The following is a 13,198-nucleotide window of genomic DNA, read 5'->3' on the forward strand; positions in this document are numbered from 1 at the left end:
ATATTATTTCATTATATTACAGTAATGAGAATAAGATTTTATTTGTAACACAATAATGAAAAATAAGGTAGAAAATGTGTTGAATTTTTCTGAAAATAATGTCACAATGCAATATTATTTATTTTACTTTTATTTTATGTTGTCTCTTTAATTTTGATTGGTAAAAAACAGCTTAAATGATTTTTTTTATCATTTTATTTACTAATGTTTCTCCCTTTCAACAAATTATATATATATATATATATATATATTAAACGTTTCAGCCCTGCGTCTGTTGAATATTTGACAAACCGGCGCCCTCTAGAAACGTAACGGAGAAAAGACTCGAGGCAGGAGAAGCACGTGGGCTGAGCACGGTAATGACCCCGGAAGTGACGAGTCAAATCCTTTCCAAATCGAGGCCGGCAAGATGGCAGCGGACACGCAGGTTGGTGTGACTCGATCCGCTACTGCGTGAACATTAAAACGCTAACTTTTCTTCTGTATCTCGGCGCTTTCTCATGAGTTTTCAAAGAAGACGATGCATGATCTGCGAGCGGGTGATGTTCAGATACATTAGAAAGCGCTTTGCGTGCGCGCTAGTGCATGAATGTGCATTAATAATGATAAACTGACTATTAATGATGGCACAGTTGCATAACACACACATTTATTAAGATTTATCCGTGATTTGAAAGAGAACGATACTGTTTTAAGCGTGTCATCCACTTATTTGATCTAAAAAACACATTCAGGTCAGACTGTAACAAGAAAGTGCTAGAAGTACCATGTTTCTGGACATAGAGTCATAGTAAAACCATGTGTTTTTGGGAAATATAGCAGTGTATTACCACGGTAATGTACTAAATGCTGTGTAAATACCGTGTTAGGTAAAACTGACCAGTCACCTGATGCCATCACTGTACTTTGTGTAAACAGTCACTTCTGGAAAGTACCATGGTAATCTTAATTTATGCCTGAACTGCTAATATAAAACCATAATGAATGAATATCCGTCTGTCAGGTGACTAAAACAATGTCAACTCGTGCTCTATTATAGTAACAATAAATTGCATGATTAATATTGTGACTTGATATCCATATTTTGATTTTGTTGCATGTGACTGAGCAGCGTCTGATGGCTGTTATCTGTGTCCGCAGGGGCAGGTTTCAGACACGCTGAAGAGATTCGCTGTGAAGGTCACGTCGTCCAGCGTTAAAGAGCGCAAGGAAATTCTTGAAGAACTGAAGGAGTGTGTGAAAGGAAAGGGTGCGTTTATCTGCCGGCTGTTGTGTCCAACTGAAGAAATAATAAAACGTGTTTAGTGACAAAAACACTGTTAAAGCATCGATTGCTCACAAGTCATTAGAAGCATTAATGCTGTTGAAAGAGTCTCTTCTGCTCACCAACACAACATTTCTTCGATCAAAAATACAGTAAAAATGTGAAATATTATTACAATTTTAAAATAACTGTTTTCTGTTTGAATATGTGTTGAAATGCATTTATTTCTGTTACGCAAAGCTGAATTTTCAGCATCAGAAATCATTCTAATATGCAGTTTTGCTGCTCAAAAAAACATGTATCAGCAGTTGTGCTACTTTGTGTATTGTGTAAACGGTAATGCATTTTATTTTTGAGGGTTTTTGTTGAATGGAAAGTGCAAAAGAACAGCATTTATTTGAATAGAAATCTTTCGTAGCGTTATAAATGTCTCTACTGTCGCTTTTGATCAGTTTAATGCATCCTTACTGTGCATGTGCATCTTCAGATATGAGTTTGAATCCTCGTATTGTTTGTGTTTAAATCCTCTCCTCAGATCTTCCTGAGCCGGCCATTAAAGGACTGTGCAAGCTCTTCTATCTCACTCTGCACAGATACAGGTGAGTGTGAGCCGTTTCCTCTCCTCTGTCTAGTAAAGCATGTTCTTCTACTGAAGCTGGGCTTGATTTCTCTCCTCAGGGATGCTGCGTCTCGGCGAGCTTTGCTCTCGGTCATCGAGGTGCTCGTCCAGTCACAACCTGATGCCATGGCGACCAACCTCCCTCCGGGTCTGCTGAGCTGCGGGGTGGTCAGCAGGGGTGTGATGCCCGGGTGAGTGACCGCCGCATTTATACTGTACGGGGAATTAGATCACGATATGAAATAGTGTCTGAATGTTTAATCTGAAGTCTGGGTGTCTGTGTGTGAATGAGCGCCGCAGTTTCGTCTTCTACACATACTGAAGCGTCTGCCGCCTCACTATATGAGGACATGAACGCATGAAGTTCATCTCCAGAGCTGCTCTGAGAGGCACTGCACCAGCGTTTCACCGTTTCATTCGAGAAGAGCTATTGTCATGTTCTATACAAACAGATACTCAAAGTTCTTCATGACAACCCATCAAAGTAAAAAAATGTGACATATATTATTATTGTCGAGTAGAATGTACATATTAAAGTAATTGATGTAAAAACTTTATTTTTTTTTAAAGAATCTAAAAAAAAAAAAATCTTCCATGTTTTACTTTTTAACAGTAAATCATAAATATATAAAATTAAAACATAAAGCATAGAATTTGGGAAAAAATGGATTTATAGGGCCCTTAAAATATAGTTTTTGTTAACTTTTTAATAAATTGTTGTAAACTTCATGATTTCAATCATTTAGACATGATATTTGACTACTACAAATTAATTTAAACTGAATCCAGAAAAATTAAAATTTATTTTGGAAAAAATAAAACGAAATTTGTTTTTTTGTTAAACCTTTTAAATAAATTGTTTGTAAATTGTATTAGTTTCATGATTTAAATAAATTAGACATGATATTTGATTGCTAAATTTCATTTAACCATTAAAACAGAACCCAGAAAAATTAAAACAGGAAAAAACGGAATTTGAGAAAAAAATAAAATATAATTTTTTGTTAAACTTTTAATAAATTGTTTGTAAATTGTATTAGTTTCACAATTTCTATAAATTAGACATAACATTTGATTACTAAATTTCATTTAACCATTAAAACAGAATCCAGAAAAATTAAAACAGAAAAAACGGAATTTGAGAAAAAAATAAAATTGATTTCACAGAGCCGTAGAAATCTTATAGTTATTAGGGGTGCGACGTTAAATCGATTCATGGATTGATTCACGATTCTCTCTCTTGAATTGATTCTGAGCTTAGCTTTTAACAGCAGATGGCACTGTGTGCTTTAGAAACAGCTGTACTCCAGTTCCTTACACACACACACACAAACACTGTTTTATTGAAAGTAGTATTGTCATTGATTAAGTTTGATAAGGTTTTTTTGAATTACAAGAGTGTTCACAGTGAGCTATGTTTACATTAATCTTGCATCATAAAAGCCGAGGTGCAAGTACATTTAACCACTCACATTACTCAACCGAATGCACAAGCGCTCTTCTTAGTGAGCATTTAAGTGTGCATTTAAACACTAGCCTAGAGCGCCATCTGCTGTTACAAACTAAGCTCAGAATCAGTTGAATAAGAATTGATTTATCGTCGCACTCCTAAGAGTTATCAGATGTGAACACCCATGAGGTGCAATCAGATATAATGTCATATGTCCCCAGGAAGAGCACGGCTTCAGGAGCCTACTGCGCCCTGCCCTGGACCTGCTTGATCGTTCGGACCGTCTTCTCCTCCGCAGACAAGAGAGAAGGTGCCAAATGGAAGAAACTGGTCAGTAGTTTTTGTATGTTATCAGTCATAGTTGAACTCAGTAGTAGTTCCAAACCTGTGTGACTTGCTTTTTATTGTTTTGAGATCTTTACATGTGGTCTGTCCAATCATATTCTCTCTCTGTGTCTCCTCCAATCAGGTTGAAGTTCAGAGTTTGCTGCTGGCGGAGGTGGTGGGCGGAGCCTCAAGGAACGCTCTCAAGTCAATCAGCAAATGCTTTAACAAGCTGTGGAAGGAGGTGAAGCTCCATTAATTCACTTGTACACTAGAGTTAAAAAGACTGAGGGTGCTAGGATTTTTCATGTATTGAGAGAGAGTCACCAAGGCTGCATTGATTTGATTAAAAAAATCCAGTAAAAACAGTAATATTATGAAGAGTTAAAAAGACTGAGGGTGCTAATTCTAATATGCTGATTTGATGCTCAAGAAACATTTCTGATTATTATCAATGTTGAAAACAGATGTGCTGCTTCATTTTTTTTATTTTTTATTTTTGAAACTGTGATGCATTTGTTTTCAGGATTCTCTGATGAATAAAAAGTTCAAAAGACTTTAAAAGTAACATTATAAACGTCTTTAATGTCACTTTTGATTAGTTTAATGCATGCATACTGAATAAAAGTGTTAATTAATTTTTTTAAAGATCCTATTGACCCCAAACATCTTTCTCTGTAAATGTAAAAGCTTGTGTCTAATAAATTTTTACTGTTGTTCAGATGAAGTATAACGGTAGTGTTTCTGTGATGTGTTTAAAACATGCACGCTATAGATTTAAATTCATAAACGGTGTGTGTTTCTCCAGAACCCGGGTCTGGTGGATCAGTACATGAGCACTCTGCTGAATCTGGATCAGAGCTGTGTGTCTGTGCCGCTGCTGGGCTTGTGTGTGGATTTCTGCACAGCGCACAAAGACATCACCACCATCAACAAACACAAGGTGGAAAACTCCAGCCCTTCCTGTGCTGAACCTGTCAGATGTGTCGACTGCGCTGCTGCTGCTTCTGATTCAGTGTTATTTTAAGATTTTTTTATATAAGTCACAGTATATAAGGCTCGTTTTTTTTATCATCTGAGATATACTGCGACTTATACATAATGTAATATAATAAAAAATAATGTTTGCATAATAAATAGTAGCTTAGCAATCAAACGTTAGGCTTCGTTGTGAATATGGAAACGTTTGGATTTGTGCCGAGTGAGAGAGATTTTTATAGGCTTGTTTATAATGGGATAAATGATGTTTAGAATGAATGCTTAGTGTTCATAATGTGTGTAAACATTTCATTTGTCTATATTATAAATGATTATAGAATAACACGTGACAGCTTTTTTTTTTGTCCTCTCAATAATGCATTTTTTCCCCGATGTGGCTTATACTCAGGTGTGACTTATTTTTTGTAAAAATAAAATTAGCTTTTATTTTTGTATTTAAATTTTAATTTTAGTTAATATTTACTAATTTTATTATGTGCTTTTGTCATTTTTATGAAGTTTTTCTGTTTAGCTTAAAAAAAAATTTATTCCAGTTTTAGGAATTTTAGTACTTTAAACATATTTGTGACACAATGAATTGAATTTAAGTTTTTGTTTTTCATCTAATTTATTTCTTTTTTATTTCAGCATTGAACGAAAACCATTTGTAATAGTTGAAGTGTTAGTTAAGGAGTATTCTCTAGTTTTAACAGTAGCACACTGCTGTGTTTCAGGCGGCTCTCTTGGACCTGTACGTGAAGACGGTTCTCATGAGTAAGACCAGACCACATCAGCACATCCTGGTGAGAATCTGCGCCGTCTTTGTTGTATAATAAATCTTTGCAGTGCTGAGATGAGAAGCCCTAATGCTGTATGTGTGTTTTCAGGAGAAGAGCGGCTCGATGCTTCGCCACATGTCTCACACAGAGTTTAAGGAGCAGCTGCTGCCCACGTTACAGAAAGCTCTGCTGCGCAGCCCGGAGAACTCCATGCCGAGTGAGTCACGCACAGACTAGCGCACACACTATGATTCACTGTGATACCTGTGTCAGGACGCATCATGACGACATCATCATTAGATTGCAATTGTTGTTGCTGTGAGCTAATTATTATGAAAGAATGTTGCTTTCAGTGTTATTTTAGTATAATTGAGATGTTATTATAGCTTTATTAATATTTTGAGGAAGTTTTGACTCATGCATTTCTGCTTAAGGGTGAACATGTTTTGCAAGACCCTCTCTTTACATGAAACCTATTTTATTGGACTTTTAATGCAGGTAGACAATGTATGTAGGAAGCTCACTTAAGGAGTTTAGTAAGATAAGAAAGGTTTTAGAATTTTTATGTTTATCTTGTAAACATCTTTTATCATATGTAAACATCTTGTATAATCCTAATAATTTTTTCTCTTTGCTTGGTTTGTCTTTTTTGTAACTCTGTTTTTGCCAAGATACTGACATGACATTTAAATCTATACTACTACTAGAAATATTTATTATTACATTTTCAGTTAAACTTTTAATAATTTTGTTTTTATCATTTAATACATTTTTTTAAATTTGTCTATATAGTTTTTTTATTTAAATTTTATTATTTTTTTACACTTTTTTTAAGTATCTCTATATAGTATATTTTTCATTTATTTTAATAATTTTAGTACATCAGGTTAAACTAAATGAAAATGAGAAATGTTATATATGTGTGTGTGTGTGTGTATTTGTCTGTGTGTATATATATATATATATATATATATATATATATATATATATATATATATATATATATATATATTTCTGTTAATTTTTTTAAGTACTTGGGAAAAAAAATATTTCTGACAATCCACTGATGATTGCTTTTGTTTATAGAAATGCTCAAATAAAAAAATACAGATTAAATTGCAGGAATATTTATTTATTAAATGTTTAATCTTATTCTCTACCAAGAATGAACAAGCTATTACTTATTACTGTATACACTGATTTGTAATCTCTCAATGATCCAGAATCCTGACAGTATGTTGTTTAATAGTCTTGTGTCCTCCTCTGTTGTTGGTCTTTCCTCCAGCGATCTCCTGCATGCTGGCGTCTCTCACTCTTGATCTGAGTCAGTACGCGCTGGACATCGGGAAGGGCATCTCCAGTGAGTTCTCTCGTCAGTATGACTGATGTTCGTCTGAGGCGTCATGTGCAGGTTTGATGTGGTTTTGGTGTGTTTCAGGTCAGCTGAAGGCCAATAACCCAGAGCTGATGGAGCAGGCGGTGACGGCCCTCCAGAACCTGTCCCAGCAGTGCAGCGACCCCAGCGCCGTCCAGGACCTCGTCAAACACCTCTTCAGCATCCTCGGAGGTCAGTGGATGCTTGTGTGGCTTCAGTGGTCATGGTATTTTCAAATGCAAATTCAGTTGTGAATATAAAAATGTATAGCTTTATTCTGTGTTATTTAATTGGCTAGTTATTGGTGTTTGAGATATTAGTGTGGAGTAAAACTTGCTTTAACCCTCATAGAACATTCAGGTCCATTTTGACAAGAAAAAAAAAATACATAGTGCTTTAAGACCCTCAAAATACCCTAATTTTTTACCTTTTTTTTTTTTTTTTTGAGAGCCATAACCATTTTAAAAAATGATGCATGTTTCATGTTCAGGTCATTTTGGAGCCGGTTATGTATGGCTTACCATTAGGTGTCAAAAATACCGTTTGTTAAATTATCTGTGAAGTTACATTAGTGTCAATAAACAGTTGTCTCTCACATTTTCGGAGCTGAATTTTGTTGATAAATAAGAGTAATATTTATGTTGTTTTGTTAGAAATATGTAGGTTTCATAAATTTGAAGCAATCTATATTTTTTGTTTTTTTGGACGTGGTACATGTGCAATACTACATTTCAAATAATTTCTCAATTTTTTTAATCACTGAAAAAGCGCTGATAACAGTAATAAGATAGTAACATTCAAAACCTTGCATTTTCACATTCACTCTTCAATGTTAGGGTTAGTTAATCTTAATAAAAATGTTATGACTGTTTTATAAAACAGCGATTCACAATGCATAAATCATATGCAGATTTTGAATGCATTATGAAGGTTTAACCAGCTTTGTCATTTTATGTGTAATGCATTAAGCAATTCAGATTGTTTCAGAGCAGCTTAACATTAATAAACAGGTGCATAACCGTGTACATATAAAGTGAATCAGTTATGAAAAGAGGTCAAATCAGCTATAAGCAAAAGTGTCAGTGCAGAAAATGAATTGTCTTTTACAGCCCAACCGAGCGTGCCAAAGGAAATATACAGTGATAAGCATTTAAATATATGAATTATAAGGTTTGAAACCAGAGATGCATGGAAAAACAGCAATAAGCTCAGTCAAATTGCTTGAAATTCATGGGAAGAATCATGAAAAAGTATTGGTTTAGGAATGCAAGTGTTTTTGTGCACATAACCAGGAGCAGCTTATTCTTTACAGCAGGATTTATATCATTGTGGGTTGTGTTTTGCACAGGCTCAGAGGGGAAGCTCACTGTTGTGGCCCAGAAGATGAGCGTTCTGTCAGGTGAATATTTCGTCTTTCTGTATCTCTCATATGCTCGTTAGGCCTGTATTTAGAGACAGTCAGAGTGTACAAGAATGGGTCTTGAAAGTATTTTACCACTGCTAATTTGCATAAGGAAATGTGTTTTTGCATTCGACTGCACTGCTTTTAAACTATTTTCCTATGTAAACTTGCACCACATCTTTCTGTTTCACTCATATCTTGCAGAATCTTTTGCAGTGTCTCTCAAATGAACGCTGCATTTTTAAGAGTTAAAAAGTTTTTAAACTTTTAAAAAACTGGCGTTTTGTCCATTCCACTTTTCTTATTAAATACAAAGGAATGCTTTTTTTAGAAATCATCCCCTCCAGCACAGCTCCCAAATCTCATTCTCACTTCTGCATGAATCTTTGAGTCTTTTGCATTCATGTAACTGCCGGCTGTCATATTGAGCATGATTAATGTGTGTTTTTCAAACAGGAATCGGAGGTTGCAGTCATCATGCCGTCTCTGGCTCTTCCTCTCAGTCTCTGAGCTCCAGCGTGGCTGTGATGTTCATTCCGTACCTGCAACAGGAAGGTGAGAACCATACTGTTTATATATATATATATATATATATATATATATACAGTACAGGTCAAAAGTTTGGAAACATTACTATTTTTAATGTTTTTGAAAGAAGTTTCTTCTGCTCATCAAGCCTGCATTTATTTGATCTAAAATACAGAAAAAACAGTAATATTGTGATATATTATTACAATTTAAAATAATTGTTTTTAAATTTATTATAGTTTAAATTATCATTTATTTCTGTGATGCAAAGCTGAATTTTTTAGGATCATTATCACATGATCCTTTAGAAATCATTCTAATATGATGATTCATTATCAAAGTTGGAAAACAGTTCTGCTGCTTAATATTTTTTCAGAACATGTGATACTTTTTTAGGATACTTTGATGAATAAAAAAGTAAAAATAAATAAATAAAAAGAAGCTATGTTTTTAAAATATAAATATTTTGTAATAACAATATACACTACTGGTCAGTAATTTGGGGTCAGTATTTTTTTTTTTTTTTCTTTCTTTTTAAAATAAAATCAATACTTTATTCAGCAAGGATGTGTTAAATTGATAAAAAGTGATAGTAAAGAAAATATATTATTAGAATATATATTATTAGAATTTTTTTTTATTTTGAATAAATGCAGTTCTTTTTTTAACCTTTTCTTCATCAAATATATTAGACAGCAGAACTGTTTTTCCAACACTCATAATAAATCAGAATATTAGAATGATTTCTAAAATGATAATGTGATAGACTGGATGTTACATGTGACACTGAAGGCTGGAGTAATGATGCTGAAAATTCAGCTTTGCATCACAGGAATAAATTATAATTTTTTTAAAGTATATTCAAATAGAAAACTATTACTTTAAGTTGTAATAATATTTCACAATATTACTGTTTTTTTCTGTATTTCTGATCAAATAAATGCAGGCTTGATGAGCAGAAGAGACTTCTTTCAAAAACATTAAAAATAGTAATGTTTCCAAACTTTTGACCTGTACTATATATATATATATATATATATTTATATATATATATATATATATATATATATATATATATATTTTTTTTTTTTTTTATATATATATATATATATATACATTAAAAAATTACTTTTTTATATGCATTTTTAATGCCGGTTCATTCATACTTGAGATTGCTTTCATAAATTGGAATTTTGTGAAGGAATAGCAGGGGGTTTGTTTATTGAAGAGCTAAAAAATGAATTAAATCATAATTATGTAAAATTACATTAAAAAAAAGTTTCTCTAGCTTGCTTCCTAATCTTTTGTTCCTCTTTTTTTAGCCATTTTAAGAAAAAAAAAGTGCCTGCTGAATGCATAAATGTAAATGTCAAATTAAAAAAACTAACCCTATCAAAATAAAATTTAATAAAAAAAGATTAAATATTTTACCGCTTAGCGACATCAGAGAACTATTAACATTCGAATGTGTTGTTTTTTAATGATTAATAATAACTTAAATATTAATGTAATATTAGATGTGATTAATTTTAATAACTCACAATTTCGGCAGGACATCGATTTAAGGTCAAATATTGACACACAACTTCGGAAATCCCTAGCTTTAAATATTAATATTTTATCTATTTTCACCCAATTTTTTATGTAATGACTTAATATAATTTTTTACTTGTTGCAAAATTGATATTTAATTTGTAATTTGATTTGCATAAAACAATCTTAAATGGTCTTACATTTCTAAAACGTGCATTAAAAACCTAATATCTGCCGATTGTTTCTCTCTCTCTCCTCGTATGTGTGTGTGTTTGTAGTCCATGAGGGGACGCTGGTGCATGCGGTGTCTGTTTTGTCTCAGTGGACGAGCCGTTTGACGGTGGACGTGACCTCAGAGTTAAGAGAATGGTTTAAAAAAGCCTTCACCCTCAAGACCTCCACGTCCCTTGTGCGTCACGCGTATCTCCAGGCCATGATCGGGGCTTTCAAAGGTCAGCCGGGCTGCTGGGACGTTTCAGCTTTATACTCCTGCTGCTGATGTTTAGTCAGAATGAACAGTGTTTGTCTCTGTTCAGGTGACGCTCTCAATCAGGCTGTGGACTTCATGCCTCTCCTCATCCAGACGGTGGAGAAAGCTGCTGCCCAGAATACCCAGCATGCTCTGCTGTCTGAAGGCGTGGCCGCCTCTGTGCTGCTCTGTCGGCTGTCTATGCTGGACTCTGTGCCCGGTGAGTGTTCACACTGAGACCGAGAGCATCCTCCTGTGTCTCATGCTGGAGACATCTATCTTCATGTTCCTCTGTGTCTTCAGAAGCGAAGCTGGCGTCCTTCTGGAACCTGATACTGGATGAAAAGAAACCTCTGTTCAGTACCGAGAAGTTCCTCTCTCAGGCCAGCGAGGAAGGTCAGAAACTCTACAGTTATCCACTAGATCCAGTATATTTTTAGCCATAAGCGTTTGAGGGAAAAAAGGGACAGTTCACCCCAAAATGAAATTTCTGTTATCATTTACTCACCCTAAAGTTATTCCAAGCCTGGAGATTGTTGACGGTAGCCATTGACTTTAATAGTATGGAAAAGATTCTGTGGAAGTCACCAACATTCTTTAAAATATCTGCTTTTGTGTTCAACTGAAGAAAGAAACTCATGCGGATTTGGAACAACATAAGGATGAGTAAATAATAACAGAATTTCCATTTTGGGGTGAAATATACCTTTAATATAACAAACTTTACTTATTTTTAGAGGAGACTGAGATGAAAGGCTCTAGTAACACCGATAAATACCAGCGCTATTTTAGTGTCATTTATATATTATTATACAATTTATTAATATTAATTAGCTTTTATTTTTATATTTTTGGTTTTCATTTTAATTTTAGTCATTTTATTATGAGTTTTAATATTTCTGTTTAGCTTTATATTATTTATGTTTCAGTTTTATTAATTGAAGTACTGCTATATTTCAGAAGTGTTAATCCTGTCCTGTACCCACAGCTCTGTGCACCGTCCTGCTGCTGTGTGAAAGACTGTTCCTGGATCAGCCTCAAAGACTCAACAACAGCAAGTCTCAGTGAGTCCCCACCATTCCCCCTGGAATGTTTTGCATAGAATATAATTTTCCATTAAATTTACACACTTTTATTTATTTTAATTTATTTAATTATTTGTTTATTTCATCACTAGGATCAGTAAAAGTTGACTATGTTATGCAAACTAAAGCTTAATGCGATCGTGTCACCATAAAAGAGTTTTATGAGTTTAAGAATTCACTGAAGCCACTTACAGTTTTGTTGTTTAATTTGAAGATTTTCATATAATATTTATATTTTATTTCAGTTCTATTTCTATTAATAAAACTATTTTAATATTTAATTTTCGTTAACAGAAACAATTCCTGGCCATCGCGATAAAATATTCCAGAGAGATGTATAATAATGTTATTAAAGCAACAGAAAATTTGCATTTTAATGAAATATTTGAAACTTGACCCTCTAACACTAGCATTTTATTTCTATTCTATCTACTTGTTTTCTTTTATTTATTATATTTATAAAAAACTTGACCATCTAAATCCAGCGCACACTATACTATTTCTATTCTATCTACTTGTTTATCTTATTATGACATACTTGACCCTCTAACACTAGCATTCTTTATTCTATTTCTATTTTATCTTCTTTCTTTTTTTATTTATTGTAAAACATTTGACCCCTTTAAAACTAGCACTCTCCATTCTATTTCTATTCTATCTACTTATTTATTATATATAAAAAACGTGACCCTCTAACGCTTGCTCCTCAATTCTATTTCTATTGTCTACTTTTATTTATTATATATAACAAATCTTGACCCTCTAACGCTTGCTCCTCAATTCTATTTCTATTATATCTACTTATTTTCTTTTATTTATCATAACAAATCTTGACCCTCTAACGCTTGCTTCTCAATTCTATTTCTATTCTCTTCTGTCTACTTATTTTCTTTTATTTATTATATATAACAAACCTTTAACCTCTAACGCTTGCTCCTCAATTCTATTTCTATTCTATCTGCTTATTTTCTTTTATTTTTATATATAACAAATCTTGACCCTCTAACGCTTGCTCCTCAATTCTATTTCAATTATATCTACTTATTTTCTTTTATTTATCATAACAAATCTTGACCCTCTAACGCTTGCTTCTCAATTCTGTTTCTATTCTCTTCTGTCTACTTATTTTCTTTTATTTATTATATATAACAAACCTTGAACCTCTAACGCTTGCTCCTCAATTCTATTTCTATTCTATCTGCTTATTTTCTTTTTATTTTTTATATATAACAAATCTTGACCCTCTAACGCTTGCACCTCAATTCTATTTCTATTATATCTACTTATTTTCTTTTATTTATCATAACAAATCTTGACCCTCTAACGCTTGCTTCTCAATTCTATTTCTATTCTCTTCTGTCTACTTATTTTCTTTTATTTATTATATATAAC

At 33.2% G+C, this 13,198-nt stretch overlaps 1 protein-coding gene across 1 annotated transcript in view; it reads left to right on the forward strand.

The window, feature by feature from the left end:
* The first annotated feature begins 305 nt into the window (after positions 1-305).
* Positions 306-13,198, forward strand: part of gcn1 (GCN1 activator of EIF2AK4) — a 48,791-nt gene continuing 35,898 nt past the window's right edge. Inside the window, 17 exon segments of the mRNA XM_042761615.1 lie at positions 306-427; positions 1,141-1,249; positions 1,800-1,863; positions 1,943-2,074; positions 3,555-3,663; positions 3,803-3,901; positions 4,466-4,600; positions 5,370-5,438; positions 5,523-5,631; positions 6,700-6,774; positions 6,853-6,981; positions 8,138-8,188; positions 8,648-8,746; positions 10,531-10,704; positions 10,789-10,941; positions 11,025-11,117; positions 11,710-11,785. Coding sequence (XP_042617549.1) covers positions 410-427; positions 1,141-1,249; positions 1,800-1,863; positions 1,943-2,074; positions 3,555-3,663; positions 3,803-3,901; positions 4,466-4,600; positions 5,370-5,438; positions 5,523-5,631; positions 6,700-6,774; positions 6,853-6,981; positions 8,138-8,188; positions 8,648-8,746; positions 10,531-10,704; positions 10,789-10,941; positions 11,025-11,117; positions 11,710-11,785 — 1,694 coding nt within the window. The 5' untranslated portion in view covers positions 306-409.

This window comes from Cyprinus carpio, chromosome A8, assembly GCF_018340385.1.
Source record: "Cyprinus carpio isolate SPL01 chromosome A8, ASM1834038v1, whole genome shotgun sequence".
NCBI classification, from domain to species: domain Eukaryota; kingdom Metazoa; phylum Chordata; class Actinopteri; order Cypriniformes; family Cyprinidae; genus Cyprinus; species Cyprinus carpio.